At 28.3% G+C, this 19690-nt stretch overlaps 2 protein-coding genes across 2 annotated transcripts in view; one reads left to right on the forward strand and one right to left on the reverse strand.

Annotated features, from left to right (window-relative positions):
• Positions 1-19690, forward strand: part of LOC122504169 (dynein beta chain, ciliary) — a 77320-nt gene that overhangs the window by 43342 nt on the left and 14288 nt on the right. The window contains exons 8-20 of the mRNA XM_043615102.1: positions 5002-5566; positions 6034-6974; positions 7188-8640; positions 8722-9083; positions 9243-9719; positions 9922-10186; positions 10342-10691; positions 10820-11082; positions 11202-11498; positions 11567-11736; positions 11948-12251; positions 14487-14956; positions 17773-18327. Of these exons, the coding sequence (XP_043471037.1) occupies positions 5002-5566; positions 6034-6974; positions 7188-8640; positions 8722-9083; positions 9243-9719; positions 9922-10186; positions 10342-10691; positions 10820-11082; positions 11202-11498; positions 11567-11736; positions 11948-12251; positions 14487-14956; positions 17773-18327 (6472 nt within the window). The remainder of the gene's footprint in view (positions 1-5001; positions 5567-6033; positions 6975-7187; positions 8641-8721; positions 9084-9242; positions 9720-9921; positions 10187-10341; positions 10692-10819; positions 11083-11201; positions 11499-11566; positions 11737-11947; positions 12252-14486; positions 14957-17772; positions 18328-19690) is intronic.
• Positions 551-2002, reverse strand: LOC122504154. Its single transcript, XM_043615085.1, has 2 exons — positions 1956-2002; positions 551-1844 (listed from the first exon to the last, which is right to left on the reverse strand). Exon 2 carries the CDS (start codon positions 1722-1724, stop codon positions 672-674), a length of 1053 nt encoding a protein of 350 aa, XP_043471020.1. The 5' UTR covers positions 1725-1844; positions 1956-2002; the 3' UTR covers positions 551-671.

Below are 19690 nucleotides of genomic sequence, written 5' to 3' on the forward strand. Positions count from 1 at the left end.
ATAGTAGAAAAGAGATTTATTTTTTTATAATTAATATTTTGTAATTAATAATTATTAGTCATTTTTCGTAAAAAATGACAATAGTCAGTAAAATTTCTTACTATGATGAATTAATAACTCAATTTTCATTAAATCAGATTTAAAAATGAACACTATTTACTAATTGAAATTTACAAAGTATCAATTATAATTTCTGAAATAGTCTAATATTTTCAGCAATTTTTCGAATTAAAAATAAAATTTACATACCTTCTTAAATATTCCTTGTAATATAGTAACGTTTAAAGAAGCCACAAATCTTCAGAGTGTTTTGTTTTTTCTACTCGCCTATAGTATTTGCGAAAATATTTTTAAATTTATAGGAATTAATCGTTCTGATAGTCGTAAAATTGAATATTGCATCAAACTTCTTTAAAAAAAATATTTTCTATTTTTATGACCTTTTCGTTATTACACTAAATTAACTGCAAATTGTTTTGTATAGGTTGTGTACTTATAATTATGTCCCTTTTTGTAGTTTTTTATTTTTAAAGATAGAAAACACAGCATCAATGTTTTCTTATATTATTTTTATTTCATCGTTGATATCGTACATCCGATACAGAAAATATTTTTTTAATGTACATTTTATCAGTAGTTTTTAATTAAAGATAAATGTTAAAACAATTTCCTCATACATGACGATTGGCAGTGTTAAAATATTCTTTTTCCATCTCTATATACTTCTCTATTTCATTCGCTAATTCAGTAAGCCAATTGGACCTTGCATAAATTGGAGAAGTTAATATTTTTACATAAAAATTTGGTGCACCGTTGTCAACAAAAAATTCTGCATCACTTAATACTGTAAGGTCTGTCTTGGGAAGTATTACGTATAGTTCTTCATCTTCAACATCCACGATATCTTTCAAACTTACCATCGCAATAGGATCCGTAATTAACACTTTATAATTCGTCCAGCAGGAAGAATTAGGAAGAAAATACTCATAAATATATGAGTATGATTCTTTATATTTGCTGCTGCAGATACTGAAAGTTGTCTTTTCGAAACTATCTCCCTTCTTTATATCCTGAACGAATTTCTTCCTTTCCTGTTTCTTAAAAAAACATGTTTTTGGAATATAATTCATTGTTGCATTTGAACTGTATTGTCGAATAGCTAAAGTGTATAAAGCTCTTCTCATCCTCCAAGATGCGAGATTCTCCGAATTAATTATAAAATAATTTTTTAATAAAAGTTGAATAGCATAATAATCATCAAATGTAATTAAATTATGCAACATTTTTTCTTTGTAAGATTTAACCAATTTTGGAACATTTATGTTATGTGTCAAATAAAAAATTTCTTTTCTAAGAAAATTAATGTGCATATATGTGTTTTCTATACCTAATCTATATTCTCCAAAAGAGTAATTATATCTCAAAAAATTGTAATTTTTATAATTTTTGAGTTGTCTAGTATTGCTCCATTCTGGTGGACTTCCAGTTCTGTTTAAATGTTCAGCAAATCCATACATTTCCACCTCATTCAAAATATATTGACTTAAAATTTCAAATGCTTCAGGTAAATCATAATTGGAAAGGTATTCTCTTATCACTTTGTTTCTTAGGTTATTAATGCTCTCAAGTTCGTGAATTCGTTCTGAATGTGGTATTCCTGTTGATTCTAATTTTACAACAAATATAATTGTAATAATATTCCCAAGGATAAGAATTGTATTCATTGTGATTGAGAATAATAAATGTTGTCTAATAATTTTGCAATTATTTGTGTGCACGAATCAATTGACGAAAATTAATTTCTAATCTTTTCAGTCGTTCAATATGTCATAAATACTTTTTACCTAAAATATTATTTAAAACTACTATTACAAATATTCAATATAATAATAAAATTAGAAAAAATAGTAATAAACAATTTTAAAATTAAAATTAGAAGAAAATAAGAATTTTACCCTTTCGCAACAAAAACATTTACTTTAATGATAAAAAATTGTCTATAATTTTCATTTGACTAAATAAAAATATACCAACTGCATTTATCTATTCGTGCATAAAAAAATAAAAATTATTGTCTTTTCATGTTTGTGAGTTTCTCTAAATCATAAAATAAGAAATAAATATGTTCAACTTTCGTCGGTAATATCCAATATGATAAATAAATGTACAGAAGAATTTTTTAAAATAATGAATGCGAGTTGTTAAAAGGAAAAAAATCTATTTGTAAAAATCAGGGAAAAACAAAATAAATTTATATACCCGTGCAGAAAAATGGTGAGGGCCCTCGTGGATTGCCCTCTTGCCATGTGGAATCCGTAATGGCAATCCACGCGGAGCCCTCGAAGGCGTGACATGCTTTCCCTCATGGGTACCCTCGAGGAAAATCCTCATGGATTCCATATGGATTTTCCACGCGGTGCCCTCGTGGATTTCATAAAATGCCCTCAACTTTATTTTCAATTAAATTAATAAATTAATTATTTATTAATAACAAATTAGTCCAATTATTGATAAATAACATTCTTATTTAACAATTTTTACTTTTTTTAATTAAATCGTGACAAAAAAAAAATCTGACGCACGTGGGAATTGAGCCTACGACCTACTGACTACCAGACAACACTCTTACCACTATGCTATGGGACCTACTTGAAAATTATTGCTTTAATGTAGGTGACTTGCTGACTTGCTTTTGATGATTCAATAAATTATTTATTGACACTAATACACCATGACAAATAATTAAATAGTTTAATAATAATAATAACAATATTAATAATATAATAATAGACCATAAATATTCATAAATTAATATTTATATAATTTCAAAAAAAAAAAAAATGTCAAAACATTATTGTGTTAAAAACGCGTTTTTCATAGTTTAAAATCATTATATAAACATTAATTTTTTTATGTAAAAAAAAATTTGTTTTTTGGACTTAGAGATTTGCCCTTAGGTAAATTCAATATTTTCAAAAAAAGTAACATTAAATATTTGTTAAAAACGTGTTTTTCATTGTTTAAAATGATAGTAAACAATAATTTTTTGTTGTAAAAAAAATTTTTCGTTTGGACTTAGAAAAATTGTTGAGCAGGGCATTCATAATGGCTAAGAGCAGGGGCCCTGCTGGTGCCCTCGTAAATTTCCATAACTTTGTGATAGGATTTCTGGAAAAATGTCACTTAATGTTTATTTCAGGTGCTTTGAAACGTAATTTAATGCATTCTGAACTAAAGTTTTTCAACAAAAAAATTTTTTTTTTTAAACTTAGATAAATTTTTGAGCAGGGCAACCGTAAGGGCAAAGAACGGGGCCCCTGCTGGTGCCCTCGTGGATTTCTCCTCATGGATCTTCCACGAGGGCCCCGGAGCTGTGGGGCTCGAACGTGGCTTTTTCCACACGGGTAATAATTTTATTACTTAGAAAGATAATTGAATTCTTGCAGACAAATTTCATGATAATTTTTGAAAATAATTGAAATCTATCGAGAAAAAATATTTGAATTCCTTTAAAGAATTTTTTTAATTATGAACATAATTTATTTCTTGGAATTCAATTATTCTTGTCAAGAATTTCAATAAGATTTTTGGAAACAATTGCACTCCTGCAAAGAGTTTTATTGAATATTTAGAAATTATTGAATTCTTTTGAAAATTTTAATTAAAATTGTTAATTAATTTACTTTATTTTTTTAATTTCATTTTTTTATATTAAATTATTTAATATTATTTTATTAATTTTATTAAAATAATTGAATCACTGCAAAGAATTTTATTGAATGTTTAAAAACTAATTGAATACTTTCGAAAAATGGTATTAAAATTGTATGGAAAATAATTAAATTCCCGCAAATAATGTTATTACTTATAAAGACGATTGAATTCATGAGAACAATTTCATAACAAGTTTTGAAAATAATTGAAATCTTTCGAGAAAAAAATAATTTAATTGGTATAAAGAATTTCGTTATTTATGAACATTATTAAATTCTTGTGACGAATTTGAATAAAGTTTTTGAAAATAATTGAATTTTTGAACAAAGAGTTTTATTAAAATATTTAAAAATTATTGAATTCTTTTGAAAAATTTAATTAAAATTGTATTAAGCATAATAATTTGATTTCAGCGAAGAATTTGATAATTTATGAATTGAATAATTGAATTCTTACGAAAAATTTTATGAATATTTTCTTAAATAATTGAATTTCTGAAAAGAATTTTATTAAAAGTTTTAAAAATAATTGAATTCTTTTGAGAAATTTAATTAAAATTGTATTGAAAGTAATTGAATAATAGAATTAAATTTTATAATTTATGAAAATAATTGAATTCTTACGAAAAATTTTATGAATATTTTCTTAAATAATTGAATTTCTGAAAAGAATTTTATTAAAAGTTTTAAAAATAATTGAATTCTTTTGAGAAATTTAATTAAAATTGTATTGAAAATAATTGAATTCTAGCGAAGCATTTTATTACTTATGAAGATAATTGAAATTACATGAAAAATGTTATAAAATTTTTTGATAATAATTGAATTTCTGCAAAGAATTTTATTAAAAGTTTAAAAAATAATTGAATTCTTGCGAAAAATTTTGTGATAACTTTTGAAAATAATTGAATTTCTGGAAAGAATTTTATTAAAAGTTTTAAAAATAATTGAATTCTTTTGAGAAATTTAATTAAAATTTAAAATTGTATTAAAATAAATGGAATTTCCACGAAGAGATTTAGTACTTATGAAGATTATTGAATTTTAGCGAAAAATTTTATTAAATTTTTTTGATAATAATAAATTCTAATTAATTAGTTAATAAGTGACTTGTTTTTTCTTTTGAATCTGAAATTATTGAAAAATTAAAGTTGATAGAATGTTAATTACTTAATTACAATTTTAAAAAAATACAATAAATATGTAATTAAATATTAAACAATTAAAAAAAATATGAAATAAATGAATAAATAAACAAATTAAATTTATTGCATTTTCTATTTTGAAGGAATGCACGCGAAGGATGGAGAATACGTGGAATTCACCAACTATGAAATGATTTGCGAAGGAGCAGTGGAGGTTTGGTTGAATCGCCTCCAAATGGCAATGAGAGTATCAATTCGTCATTATTTCAGTGAATCAGTGGTATTGTATGAGGAGAAACCACGTGAACAATGGCTTTTTGATTATCCAGCGCAAGTGTCACTATGTGGAACACAAATTTGGTGGACCACTGAGGTGACACTGGCTTTTGGAAGATTAGAGGAGGGTTACGATAATTCAATTAAGGATTATTTGAAAAAACAAATTTCCCAATTGAGTACATTAATTTCCCTTCTTCTTGGCGAACTAAGTAAACAGGATCGTCAGAAGGTGATGACAATTTGTACAATTGACGTTCATTCGAGAGATGTTGTGGCAAAATTGGTTCAAGCTAAAGTTGAAACTGCTCAGGCCTTTCAGTGGCAAAGTCAATTGCGACATCGATGGGACGAAAAGGAGAAGGATTGCTTTGCAAATATTTGCGACGCTCAATTCAAATATTCACACGAATATTTGGGAAATACTCCAAGGTTCGCTTTTAATTATTATTAACTAATTAAAAAAATTTTATTCTAAATTAATTAATTAAAAAATCAATAAAATATCGTGCAATGAAAAAAAAAGTTACTTGATAGAAATATTTATTTCTATACAAAAATTAAAATTCTGTACAAAATTTTGCTAAAATTATTTGCAAAAATTCGATGATTTTCAATACATTTATTTTAAAATTGAAAATATTTGAAAAGAAAAATTATTAAAAAAAGTTAAGAAACAAAAAAGCAAACAACAACTAACTTCAAACTGCGAACAGATTACCGGAACATGTACTTTATTATTATTAATTATTATAATTTGCTAGATATAAAAATATAAATAAAAGGAACAAAATATTGCAAACAAAAGAGAGAAAATAATAAATAAAATAGAAATTAAGTAAAAGAGTCCTGTTAGTAATTTCCTAAATTTGCATCTAATGTAAATCGTCAATTTGCAGACTGGTGATAACTCCCCTGACAGACAGATGCTACATCACGTTAACGCAATCTCTTCATCTTGTGATGGGGGGTGGTCCAGCAGGACCAGCCGGAACGGGAAAAACGGAAACAACGAAAGATTTAGGTAGAGCCTTGGGTATAATGGTATATGTGTTCAACTGTTCGGAGCAAATGGATTATAAATCTTGTGGCAACATTTATAAAGGACTCGCTCAAACCGGCGCTTGGGGTTGCTTCGATGAATTCAACCGAATTTCCGTCGAGGTACTCTCAGTGGTTGCAGTTCAAGTGAAATCCGTGCAAGACGCAATTAGAGATAAGAAAAATAAATTCAATTTCATGGGCGAAATAATTGCTCTTGTGCCATCGGTTGGTATATTTATAACAATGAATCCAGGTTACGCGGGACGCACTGAATTGCCGGAAAATTTGAAAGCACTATTTCGTCCCTGCGCAATGGTTGTACCTGATTTTGAATTGATTTGCGAAATTATGCTGGTGGCTGAGGGTTTTCAGGAGGCGAAAATTTTAGCGCGCAAATTTATTACACTCTATACATTGTGCAAGGAATTATTGTCGAAGCAGGATCATTACGATTGGGGTTTGAGGGCAATTAAATCGGTGTTGGTGGTTGCAGGAAGTTTGAAGAGAGGCGATCCGGGAAGACCGGAAGAAGAGGTCCTTATGCGGGCATTGAGGGATTTTAATATACCAAAAGTTGTTTCAGACGATTTACCAGTTTTTATGGGCTTAATAGCCGATCTATTTCCCGCTCTCGATGTTCCCAGGAAGAGGGATATTGATTTTGAGAAGACAGTGAAGCAGGCGGCTGCTGATTTACTTCTTCAGCCGGAGGATGGTTTTATCTTGAAAGTCGTTCAACTGGAGGAATTGCTGGAAGTTAGACACTCGGTTTTTATTGTTGGCCTCGCTGGTTGTGGTGAGCATCAATTTTTTTTAACTATTCAGTTTGATAATTAATAGGATTTTTAATAAAAAAAATAAGCAAATACAGGGTTACCAAGAAACTTTAATTTTCTTTTTTCCTGACTTTTCCCCGTGTGGCAACCCTGAAATAGATGAAAAAATACCAATTTAAACGACAAATATTTTCTTACAGGAAATAATAGATTAAAAATAAGGATAATTTCAGGTAAAACGAAAGTGTGGAATACTCTCTTCAGGACCTATCAGAACATCAAGAGAAAACCCATTTACAACGATCTGAATCCAAAGGCAGTAACGAATGACGAACTATTTGGAATCATCAATCCAGCAACTCGTGAATGGAAGGACGGTCTATTTTCAGTGATAATGAGGGAGCAAGCCAATCTTGGAGGCGAGAATCCCAAGTGGATTGTCCTAGACGGAGACATTGACCCAATGTGGATTGAATCACTAAACACCGTTATGGATGACAACAAAGTTTTGACTCTCGCCAGCAATGAGCGAATCGCATTAACACCCGCCATGAGACTTCTTTTTGAAATATCGAATCTCAGAACAGCGACGCCAGCAACTGTCTCAAGAGCTGGAATTCTCTACATCAACGCCCAAGACTTGGGTTGGAATCCCTACGTGACCAGCTGGATCGAAAAACGAACATTAGCCAGTGAAAAATCAAGTCTCGTTATGCTGTTCGACAAATACATTCCCCAGTGTCTAGAAACACTGAGAACCAGATTTAAGAAGATAACCCCCATCGCTGACATGGCGCACGTGGAGATGCTCTGCCATCTCTTAAATTGCCTCCTAGTTCCCGAACTAACCGCCAACGATTTCTCCAAAGACGATTATGAACTCTACTTCGTATTCGCCGCAGTCTGGGCTTTCGGATCATCAATGTTCCAAGACCAAACCGTCGACTATCGTATCGAATTCACCAAATGGTGGGTCAATGAATTCAAACAAGTGAAATTCCCCGCTCAAGGAACTGTATTCGACTGCTACATTGATCAGGAGACGAAAACATTTGTCCCCTGGTCACAAAGATTGCCGAGATTTGAACTCGATCCGGATATACCACTGCAGGCGGTTCTTGTCTACACTGCGGAATCAATTAGAATTCGTTACTTCCTCGATTTGCTGATGAATGAAAAACATCCGGTGATGTTGGTCGGTACGGCTGGTTGTGGGAAAACTGTACTTGTTTCGGAAAAATTGTTACAACTCTCTGAGAATTACGCAGTGACTAATGTGCCGTTTAATTTTTATACATCTTCGGAGATGTTGCAGAAGATATTGGAGAAGCCTTTGGAGAAAAAGGCGGGTAGAAATTATGGACCACCTGGCAATAAGACATTGGTTTATTTTATTGATGATATGAATATGCCGGAGGTTGATACGTACGGGACGGTGCAGCCTCATACTTTGATCAGACAGCATTTAGATTATGAGCATTGGTACGATAGGACGAAATTATCACTTAAGGATATTCACAATTGTCAGTATGTGAGTTGCATGAATCCGACTGCTGGATCGTTTACTATTAATCCAAGATTGCAGAGGCATTTTGCTGTCTTTGCTGTCAGCTTCCCTAATGCTGAATCTTTGACCACAATTTATGCATCAATATTGTCTCAGCATTTGGCAAATATCGAACACAGGTGAGAGGGAAGTAAATTATACCTCTATCGAATTCTAATGATAAATAATTTCAAGTAGTTAAGAATATTTTTTATCCACAGGTTTCCACCTACTGTCACGAATTTATGTTCAAATATCGTCCAAGCTTCTCTTCAATTGCATAATCGTTCGGCTCAAGTGTTCCTGCCAACAGCCGTTAAATTCCACTACATATTCAATTTACGCGATTTATCCAATTGCTTTCAGGGTTTACTATTCAGTACGAATGAATGTCTACAGATACCATCGGATTTTCTACGACTATGGCTCCATGAGACGCAGCGTGTCTATGGTGACAAATTAGTCGACGAGAAGGATATTGAGAATTTTTACAAATTTCAACTTGATATATTGAAGAAAAATTTTGAAGAAATTGACGAAGGGACAGTTTTGGAGAAGCCGAATATCTACTGTCACTTTGCAGGTAGATAAATCAGATTACTTTAATTATAGAATCACTACTTTAATTGTCATAGGGAGTAACGATTTGAGTTAAGATTTTCGAGTTTAAAATCAACGACCCAAAATCTCCAAAATAAGTTAAACAAAAGCTTAACTAATTTTTTGGAATATAATTCCTCAGGTGGAGTTGGCGAACCCAAATACATGCCAGTCCTCGATTGGACGGCTCTTCATCGTCTACTCTCAGAAGCTTTAGTCAGTTACAATGATCTAGTGTCAGCAATGAATCTCGTACTATTCGAGGACGCAATGATGCACGTGTGTCGAATAAATCGAATTCTAGAATCACCGAGAGGAAGTGCATTACTAGTAGGAGTTGGTGGATCAGGAAAACAAAGTCTATCTCGTCTAGCAGCTTTCATCAGCTCACTGGAAGTATTTCAAATCCAGTTGCGAAAAGGTTACGCTGTTACTGACTTTAAATTAGAATTAGCCTCCCTATATACAAAGTCAGGTTTAAAAAATCTGGGAATAATGTTTCTGATGACTGACGCCCAAGTGCCGAATGAACAATTTTTGGTGCTCATCAATGACATGTTGGCTTCCGGTGAAGTTCCCGATCTGTTTCCCGAAGATGAAGTGGAGAACATAATTGCTGGTACTCCACAATATTTTTTAAACATTTATTTACTCTTTAGCGTTGCTAACTTATCTTCGCGTCGTAAATTCTATAGTCTAGATTTACGTAATTGAGCCCCAGACGTCAAATCTGATGATTTCTGACGATAACGATAGTTAGCAATGTCAGGGGGTTAATTTTTACTTTAGTGAATGAGTAAAGAAATTTCTGCTAATTCCAGGCGTGCGTAATGAAGTGAAAGGAGCTGGAATTCTTGACAGTAGGGAAAATTGTTGGAAATTCTTTATAGACAGGGTAAGACGTCAATTGAGAGTTGTGTTGTGCTTCTCACCGGTTGGATCAACTTTGAGAGTGAGGTCAAGAAAATTTCCAGCAATTATCAATTGTACAGCAATCAATTGGTTTCATGAGTGGCCCCAGGAGGCTCTTATGTCAGTTTCGAAAAGATTTCTTCAGGAACTTGAAGAACTACCAGAAGGTTACAGGTAAGAGGTTACAGGGATTTACAGGTAAGAGACAACTGCTTTAAAAATTAGGTAGCTACCTAATGATTTAGGTAATTATCTAAAATAATTACATGATAATGATTGATGATTAATTACCCAACAATGATTAATTATTTACTTCAATTGTTATTTAGAGAATCAGCTGCGAAATTTATGGCTCACGCTCACACGACAGTTAATACGGCTAGTCGGCAGTATTTGGCTAGCGAAAGAAGGTACAATTACACAACACCAAAGTCTTTTTTGGAGCAAATCAGTTTATATACAAAATTGCTAAAAGCAAAAGCAAAGCAACTTCGGGGTCGTATCGAAAGACTCGAAAATGGATTAGCAAAGTTGAGGTCAACTGCCGTTCAAGTTGACGAACTGAAGCAGAAATTGGCCATTCAGGAAATTGAATTACAGCAGAAGAATGAGGCTGCTGATACTCTTATTACAATTGTAGGCGTCGAAACCGAAAAAGTGCAAAAAGAAAAAGCCCTAGGTGCTATAATAATTATTTTCACCAGAATTCTTTCTTAATTTTAGCAATTATATATTTTATAGTATTAACCTTCACGCTACAGAAGTATTTTTTAATGTTAACTGTTATCAATGATTTTGTATTATCAGCCGACGAGGAGGAGACGAAAGTTGCGATGATTGCCGAAGAAGTATTGAAGAAGCAAAAAGACTGCGAAGCCGATTTGGTAAAAGCAGAGCCAGCATTGCTAGCAGCCCAGGAGGCTTTGAATACTCTTAATAAAGCTAATCTCACGGAACTAAAATCCTTTGGTTCGCCACCGGGAGCCGTTACGAATGTCACAGCCGCCGTTATGGTTCTTTTAGCACCAAATGGAAAAGTACCAAAAGATCGAAGTTGGAAAGCAGCCAAGGTAGAATGAACCCTATAGATTTTTTTACCTAAAATTCTAACTCTAGAAATAAATTATTAAAAATATTTGTCATCATTCTTACCATTTAATAAATTGAATCGTAAATCATCGTTTAATAGATAACAATGGCCAAAGTCGACACATTCCTTGACGGATTGATTAATTACGACAAGGAGAATATTCATCCGGAAGTAACCAAAGCAATACAACCTTATTTAAAGGATTCTGAATTCGAACCGGAATTCGTTCGTTCAAAATCGGCAGCTGCAGCCGGATTGTGCGCCTGGGTAATTAATATCATCAAATTCTATGAAGTATTTTGTGACGTTGAACCAAAACGGAAAGCCCTCGCACAGGCGAACGCTGAATTAGCTGCAGCTCAGGATAAATTGAGCGGCATAAAGCGAAAAGTTGCCGTAAGTATTTAAAAATAAATCTTTCTTTTACAATTCATGATCAACGAAATAAATTTATGGATTTTAAGTCTCTGGAGGAGCAACTAGCAAAATTGACAGCCGATTTTGAGCAAGCAACAGCTGAAAAATTGAAGTGCCAAAAAGAAGCCGATGCCACAAATGCAACAATTGCCCTCGCAAATCGTCTCGTGGGTGGTTTGGCTTCTGAAAATGTTCGCTGGGCTGATTCTGTTGCAAGGTGATTTTTAATTACTAATTAATTGATAAATTCTTAATTATAATTAAGAATTATAATTATGTTAGTTCTCCTTACTTACTAGAATTGTAACTTTGTTCAATCTAACGCTTTGGGAAAAAATTAACACATAAATAAAAATAAAATACTTGTATAATAAAAATTTTTTAATGATACAATTAATTAGGAATGTTTTAATTATTGAATACTCCAGCTTCATGCAACAAGGAGCAACATTACCAGGGGACGTTCTATTGATCACGTCCTTCATTTCCTACGTAGGATGTTTCACGAAACAATTTCGATTAGATCTTTTAAACAAACAGTGGTTGCCGTTTCTACGAAATATTGAACCAGCTGTTCCAATTACGGACGGTCTTGATCCACTATCTCTACTAACAGACGACACCCAAATAGCAAAGTGGAACAACGAAGGTCTGCCAAATGACCGAATGTCCACTGAAAATGCCACTATTTTATCAAACTCCGATCGTTGGCCTCTAATGATAGATCCCCAGGTGTTATAAGCATTTTATTATCCACACAATTTTGATTTCAATCGTTTTGCAATTTACGCTTATTTTTCGTTATTAAATAATTTATATAACTATGTATAAACTATTTGTCAAATTTTTTGCATGTTGATAAAGTTTCGAAAGTTAAAATGAAGGAAATTTTTTTTATACTTCGTTCCAATTAAAATTCGATACAATTTTAATTCTAAAGGAAAAAGAAACATTCATGGAAATTAAAAAAGTAGTTGCTTAATAATTATTTAATTATTTTCATCATTTCAAATCAATTATTATTTTCTACAAGTTTTAACTCAAATTCTTCTTTAAATCAATTATTCTTAATAATTTTTGAAAAAGCTCTTTGAGAATTTTTAAATCCATTTGTTTGCGATTCAATTTTAACAAAAATTTTGATTATTTGGAAATTCTTCAATTAAATATATGTTAGAAAATAAAAACTTCAAAAAATTCAATTTCTATCGAAAATTTATTTTTAACTCAATTTTTGTTAGAAAATTTTAAGATAATTTAATTATTTAAATACAAAAATAATCAATTTATTGAATAATTGAGTGTTTCTCAAAATCAAATTCTCATAAAGAATTTTATCAACAAATTTTTAAATAATTTAATTCCTTCGACAAATTTGAATAAAACTTTTAAGAATAATTACATTTTTCGAGAAATTCGATTAAAATTGTATTAAAAATAATTCAAATACTGCGATGAGTTTTATTATTTATGAAAATAATTGAATTATTGCGAAAAAATTTATAAAGAGATTGTAAATAATTGAATTCCTGCAAAATTTTTATTATTTATAAAAATAATTAAATGTTTGCGTAGAATTTTATTACCAATTTTTTTAAATAATTGAATTCTTTTAAAACATTTTATTAAAATATTAGATATTGAAGAATAATTAAATTCCTAAAAATAATTTTATTATTTATGAAAATAATTGAATTATTGCGAAGAAATTTATAAAAAATTTGTAAATAATTTTCAAAGATTTTAATTTGAAACCTTTTCAAAATTCAATTATTTTTAAAAATTCATGGTATAATGCTTTCAATATTCCATTATTATTTAAAATTTTAACTGAAATTAATTTTTAAATTAATTTTTATTAGAAAATTCCACGAAAATTCAATTATTTAAAAATGAAAATAAATATTTTATTGAATAATTGAATGCTTGTTAAAATTGAATAACTATAAAGAATTTTATTAACAAAATTTTAAATAATTGAATTCTTTTGACGAATTTAAATAAATTTTATAAGAATAATTACATTTTTCGATAAATTCGATTAAAATTGAATTATAAATAATTGAAACTTTGCGATGAGTTTTATTATTTATGAAAATAATTGAATTCCTAAAAAGAATTTTATCATTTATGAAAATAATTGAAATTTTAACGAGAATTCTTTTAAACTTTTTAAAATAATTGAATTTCTGAAAAAAATTTATTATTTACGAAAATAATTGAATTATTGCGAAAAAATTTGTAAATAATTGAATTCCTGTGAAATTTTTATTGTTTATGAAAATAGAATTAAATCTTTGTGTATAATTTTATCAAAATTTATTTCTTAATAATTGAATTCTTTTGGAAAATTATATTAATAAGTAGATATTAAAAATCATTGAATGGAGGAAAATTATTTTAAAAAATTGAAATTTTCATAAGAATTTTATTATAATTTTTAAAAATAATTGAATTTTAGAGAAGAATTTTATTATTTGCTTATAAAGATAATTTAAATTTAGATAAGAATTTAAAAAAAATTTTGAATATAATTGAATTTCTCAGAAGAATTTTATTACTTTTGAAACTAATTGAATTTCTACAATCATTTGTTACTTCTCTAAAATTTAATTTTTTAAGTGTTTTTAATTAAAATTCTTCTATAAATCCATTATTTTTAATAAATAATTAAATACATATTAAAAAATTCTGTAGAGGTATCTGAATAGGAAAAAATTTTGTTCGAACTTTACAGATAAATTTTTTAGTATCCACATAGTAAATAAAATAGCTTAGAGATGAATTAAAAGAGATTAAGATAAATTTTTTAGTATCCATATTGTAAATAAAATATATCTTAGAGATGAATTAAAAGAGATTAAGATAAATTTTTCAGTATTCATACAGTAAATACAATAGTTTAAAAATGAATGAAGAGAGATTAATAGAGGAATTAAAAATTGTATCTAATTTTCCATCTGGCAGCTTCAAGGAATAAAATGGATTAAGCAAAAGTACGGTGAGGAATTGAAGGTGATTCGTTTGGGACAACGTGGCTATTTGGATATAATTGAAGTGTCATTAGCGAAAGGTTCCACTGTACTTGTGGAAAATATTGGCGAATCTGTTGATCCTGTTTTGGATCCTCTACTGGGTAGAAATCTAATTAAAAAAGGACGTGCTATCAAAATTGGCGATAAGGAAGTTGAATACAATTCCAATTTTCGACTACTGCTGCACACAAAATTAGCGAATCCTCATTATAAACCCGAGATGCAGGCACAGACAACTTTGATTAATTTCACAGTGACTAGAGATGGTTTAGAGGATCAACTACTGGCCGAGGTGGTCAAAGCCGAACGTCCCGATCTCGAGGAATTGAAGGCTGATCTAACCAGACAGCAGAATGATTTTAAAATTACTCTCAACAGTCTCGAAGATTCACTACTCTCCAGGTATTTTGATCGGAAACTAATTTTTTAATTTGGATAAAATTTTTATTTTTATTTCAATTATCTATTTATGTTTCTATTTTCTATTACTATTTCTGTTTCTATTTCTATTATTTATTTCTGTTTATAATTCTATTATTTATTTCTGTTTCTAATTCTATTATTTATTTCTGTTTCAAATTATATTATTTATTTCTGTTTTTATTTGCTATTACTAAAAATTTTATTCTTTCCTATTGTAAAGTTTCGTCTGCTGTCCGCTGACGCAATTATTTTCTATTTCTATTTTCTATTAGTAAAAATTTTACTGTTCCTTACTTTTTAAATATTCTATAACTGCAAATTTTATTTTTTCTTACAGACTTCGCACTCGATAATTAATTTTAAAATAGTAGCAAAAAGTAGCTTTCAAACTAAAAAAAAGTAGTAAAAAGTAGCTATCGAAAAATTAAAATTGACCAAAAAAAAAACACGATTTAGATACTTCACAAAATTGACAAAAATTCCATTCCATATTTTTCTTTCCTGCCTTTTTCCTAATTTTCATCAAAAATATTTACTTCTTTCTTATCATGCTAATAAATTGAATTCCTGCAACGAATTTTATTATTCATGAAAGAATTTAAATATTTATAAAATATAATTTAATTCTTGCGAAGAATTTTATAAAATTTTTTCAATAATTTATTTCTATCGACTAATTTTATGCAAATTCTAATTCAAACAATTGAATTCCTAAAAAATTTTTCTTATTCATGAAAAGAATTTAATTCTTACGAAGATTTCTACAAAAAATTTTTCAAATAATTGAATTCTGTTTGGAAATTTTATGAAAATAGGAGATATTGAAAATCATTGAATTGCGAAAAGTTTTTAAAAATAATTCAATTTTACAAAGAATTCTATTAAAATTTTTAAGCATAATTAAATGTCTGTGTGGCATTTAATTAAATTTTTTTGAAAATAATTGAATTCCTAAAAAGCATTTTATTATTTATAAAAATAATTGAATTCTTGCGCACGATTTTATTAGAATTTTTTTAAATAATTGAATTTCCAAGAAAAAAATTTATTAGCTACTTTTAGAAATAATTTAATTCTTGTGATGAATATTGCTATTTATGAAAATAATTGAATTTTAAAAAGAATTTTATTAAAATGCCTCAAAATAATTAAATTTTTGATAATAATTTTGTTATTTATCGACATAATTAAATTCATTCGAAGAATTATTTATGTAAATAATTAAATTTTTGCAAAGAATTTTATTAAAATCTAAAAGAATAATTGAATTATTTCAAAAAAATTTAATTAAAATTTTATTTAAAATTATTGATTTCTTTCAAACATTTTGATTTTTGATTTCAAAATGTAAATAATTGAATTCTTCCAAAGAATTTTAAATACAATTTTCTTAAATAATTGATTTTCTCGAGGAATTGAAATTAAATTTTGAAGAATAGTTACATTTTTTGAGCAATTCCTGTAAAATTGTATTAAAAATAATTGAAATTCGTCGATAAATTTTAATATTTATTACAATAATTGAATCCTTGCTAAGAATTTTATTAAAATTTTTAAAAATAATTGAATTCCTGAGAAGAATTTTATTATTTATGAAAATAATTGAATTATTGCAGAAAAATGTTATTAAAATGTTCAAAAAGAATAGAATTTCTGTGAAAAATTTTGTTATTTTTGAAAATAATTGAATTGTTGATAAGAATGTTTATAATCATTGCGTTAAATAATCATTTTTTTCGAAATGTAGTACATATTATGAAAATTTTATTTTAAATAATTGAATTCTTGTGGAAAACTTTATTTGTAAAAATAATTGAATTTTTCGATTAATTAATTTTAAATAATATTAAAAATAATTGATTCCTGGGAAGAATTTTATTATTTATGAAAATAATTGAATTATTGCGAAAAATGTTATTAAAATGTTGAAAAAGAATTGAATTTCTTTGAAAAATTGTGTTATTTTTGAAAATAATTGAATTCTTCATAAGAATTTTATAATCATTGTGTTAAATTATTATTTTTTTAGAAATGTAATAAATAATTGTGAAAATTTAATTTGAAATAATTGAATATTTGTGAAAAATTTTATTTGTGAAAATAATTGAATTTTTCGATTAATTTACTTAAAATATTATTAAAAATAATTGAAATCTTGAGATTAATTTTATTATTTATGAAAATAATTGAAATTTTACAAAGAATTTTATCAAAATTTTCAAAAATAATTGAATTCCTGAGAATAATTGAAATTTTTCGCTGAGTTTTATTATTTATGATAATAATTTAATTCTTGCTTAAAATCTAATCAAAAAATTTTGTAAAAAAAATTGATTTTCCATGAAAAATGTTATTATATTATATTATATTTTATTATTTATGAAAATAATTGAATTTTGGATGAATTTTATTAATTTTTAAATAATTGAATTCTTTTGCGAAATTTTATAAAAAATACTAGATATTGAAAATAATAAATTGAATTTCGAATATTTTTTGAAAATATTTAAATCGTTTTAAAGAATTTGATCATAATTTATGAGAAATTTTTTTTTTATTTCTAGCATTAGCGAATTCAAAGTAGTGGAGATTCTCAAAAATGAACAGAAATAGTAGCTTTAAGTGGCTGAAATCTAAAAAATGTACCGAAATAGTAGCATTACGTAAAAAAAAAGTAGTAAATAGTATTGGTTTTAGTAGATGAGTGCGAAGGCTGACACAGTTTCGTCAGCGGATAGCTGACGAAAATATTTTCTATTTCAATGTTCTATTACTAAAAATTTTTTTTATCGTAGACTTTCGTCGGCGGACAGCAATGTTCTCGGTGACACGGCACTGGTGGAAAATTTAGAAACGACAAAACGAACGGCAGCCGAGGTGGAGAAGAAGGTTAAGGAGGCTCGTGGTACAAGCCGTGAAATTGACGCAGCTCGTGAATTGTACAGACCAGCGGCGGCAAGAGCCTCGCTTTTATATTTCATTCTCAACGATTTGAATATGATTAATCCGATTTATCAATTTTCATTGAAGGCCTTCAGTGTTGTATTTCAGAAGGCAATATTGCGAGCTGATCCGGCGCCCGATGTCGAGAGTCGAGTAGCAAATTTGATAGAGTGCATCACCTACTCGGTCTTCATGTACACGACGAGAGGACTCTTTGAATGTGATAAACTCATATTCACATCGCAAATGACATTTCAGGTATTGCTTGCGCGCAAGGAAATTTCTGCCACTGATCTCGATTTTCTTTTGAGGTTTCCCATCACTCCACACGTCACATCGCCTGTTGAATTTTTGACCAATACCAGTTGGGGTGGAATTCGAAGTTTGTCCAGCAAAGACGAGTTCCGGTAAATTTTTTATTTAAAAAAATTATCAATTACAGGGTTGCCACAAAAATTAAATTTTGATTTTTTCTCATTTTCAGACAAAATTTTGACTTTTTTCAACTATTAAAGATAATGCAAAAATATTGCATATAAAAAAAGATTGATGTTAATGTTCTGATGATAATTTATTATTGTATAATTAAATATTAAATTAAAAATAATATTTGAATACTTTTAACAAATTTTTTTCGTTCATCAACGTTGTGGACTTTAACTACGTTTTTTCCCTGACCTTAGAATATTCTGAATCACACTAAAAATAATTAGATACTGAAAAAAAATGTTCTATTACATTTGGTTACGAATTTCTTTAATTGTAAAATTATTCAAAAACATCAATAACTTTCTGAGACAATCAAAAAAGATACAAAAATTTAGAATTTCCTTATCAATTATAAAAATTCAATTTTTTCAGTACTTTTAATAAAATCCCTTGGTTTTTCCCTAATTTCCCCAATTTTTTCCTGAATTCACTGACCTGTGGTCTGACTAAAAATATTTTTTACTACTACTGCCAAGATGAAAATAATTTGAAGTAAAGTTTGAGGAAAATTAATTTTTACTACTAACGAAATAGTAATAAACGAGAATAAATCAAGTAGTAAAAATAATTTTTAGTCAGACTAATGATTCTTATAAATCTGACTAAAAACGTTTTTTACTATTTAAAAAAAAATTAATGTGAGACACCTGACGGAAATAGCTTTTATCATTAATTACTTTCACGAAAGAATAAATAAAAAAGAGCGAATCAAGTAGCAACAATCATTTTTAGTCAAAAAAAAAAAACGGTTTCAGATGAGATTAATGTGTCTGACTAACAATACTTCTTACTACTAATGTCATGAATAAAAAATAAGAGAAATTAAAAAAACAACAAGTTATCAAGATAATTAAAGAAGAATAAGATTTTGTGTTTATATAATTATTTTACTTGAATTCAATATATTCTTGAGATAAGAACGTCAAAAATTTTTTGTTTTATTATTAATCATCAAAGAATAAAAATATCATACATTGAAGTAGAATTCCTTCTTTTATCCCTTAATGGCAAATCAAATGTTTTGTTTGGAAGGGGAATCGACACTCTTTCACTATACAAAACTGTTCGAACATCTGTCTCTTCTAGTGCACCAATTGTCACTAACAAAGAATTTTACTATTTAATTCACTTCCCACTTTTTTAATTGCCTTTTGGTTTTAACTGAGTGAAGTTAATTAATTTAACAAACTTTTTGATAGCAACCTCATGTGCATCTTAATATCTTCCATGAACTTTTAGAACAATTTGATTTTCCTGAAAGTTAAATGTAGTAATTCTTGA

This window comes from Leptopilina heterotoma, unplaced genomic scaffold, assembly GCF_015476425.1.
Source record: "Leptopilina heterotoma isolate Lh14 unplaced genomic scaffold, ASM1547642v1 Lhet_281, whole genome shotgun sequence".
NCBI lineage: Eukaryota > Metazoa > Arthropoda > Insecta > Hymenoptera > Figitidae > Leptopilina > Leptopilina heterotoma.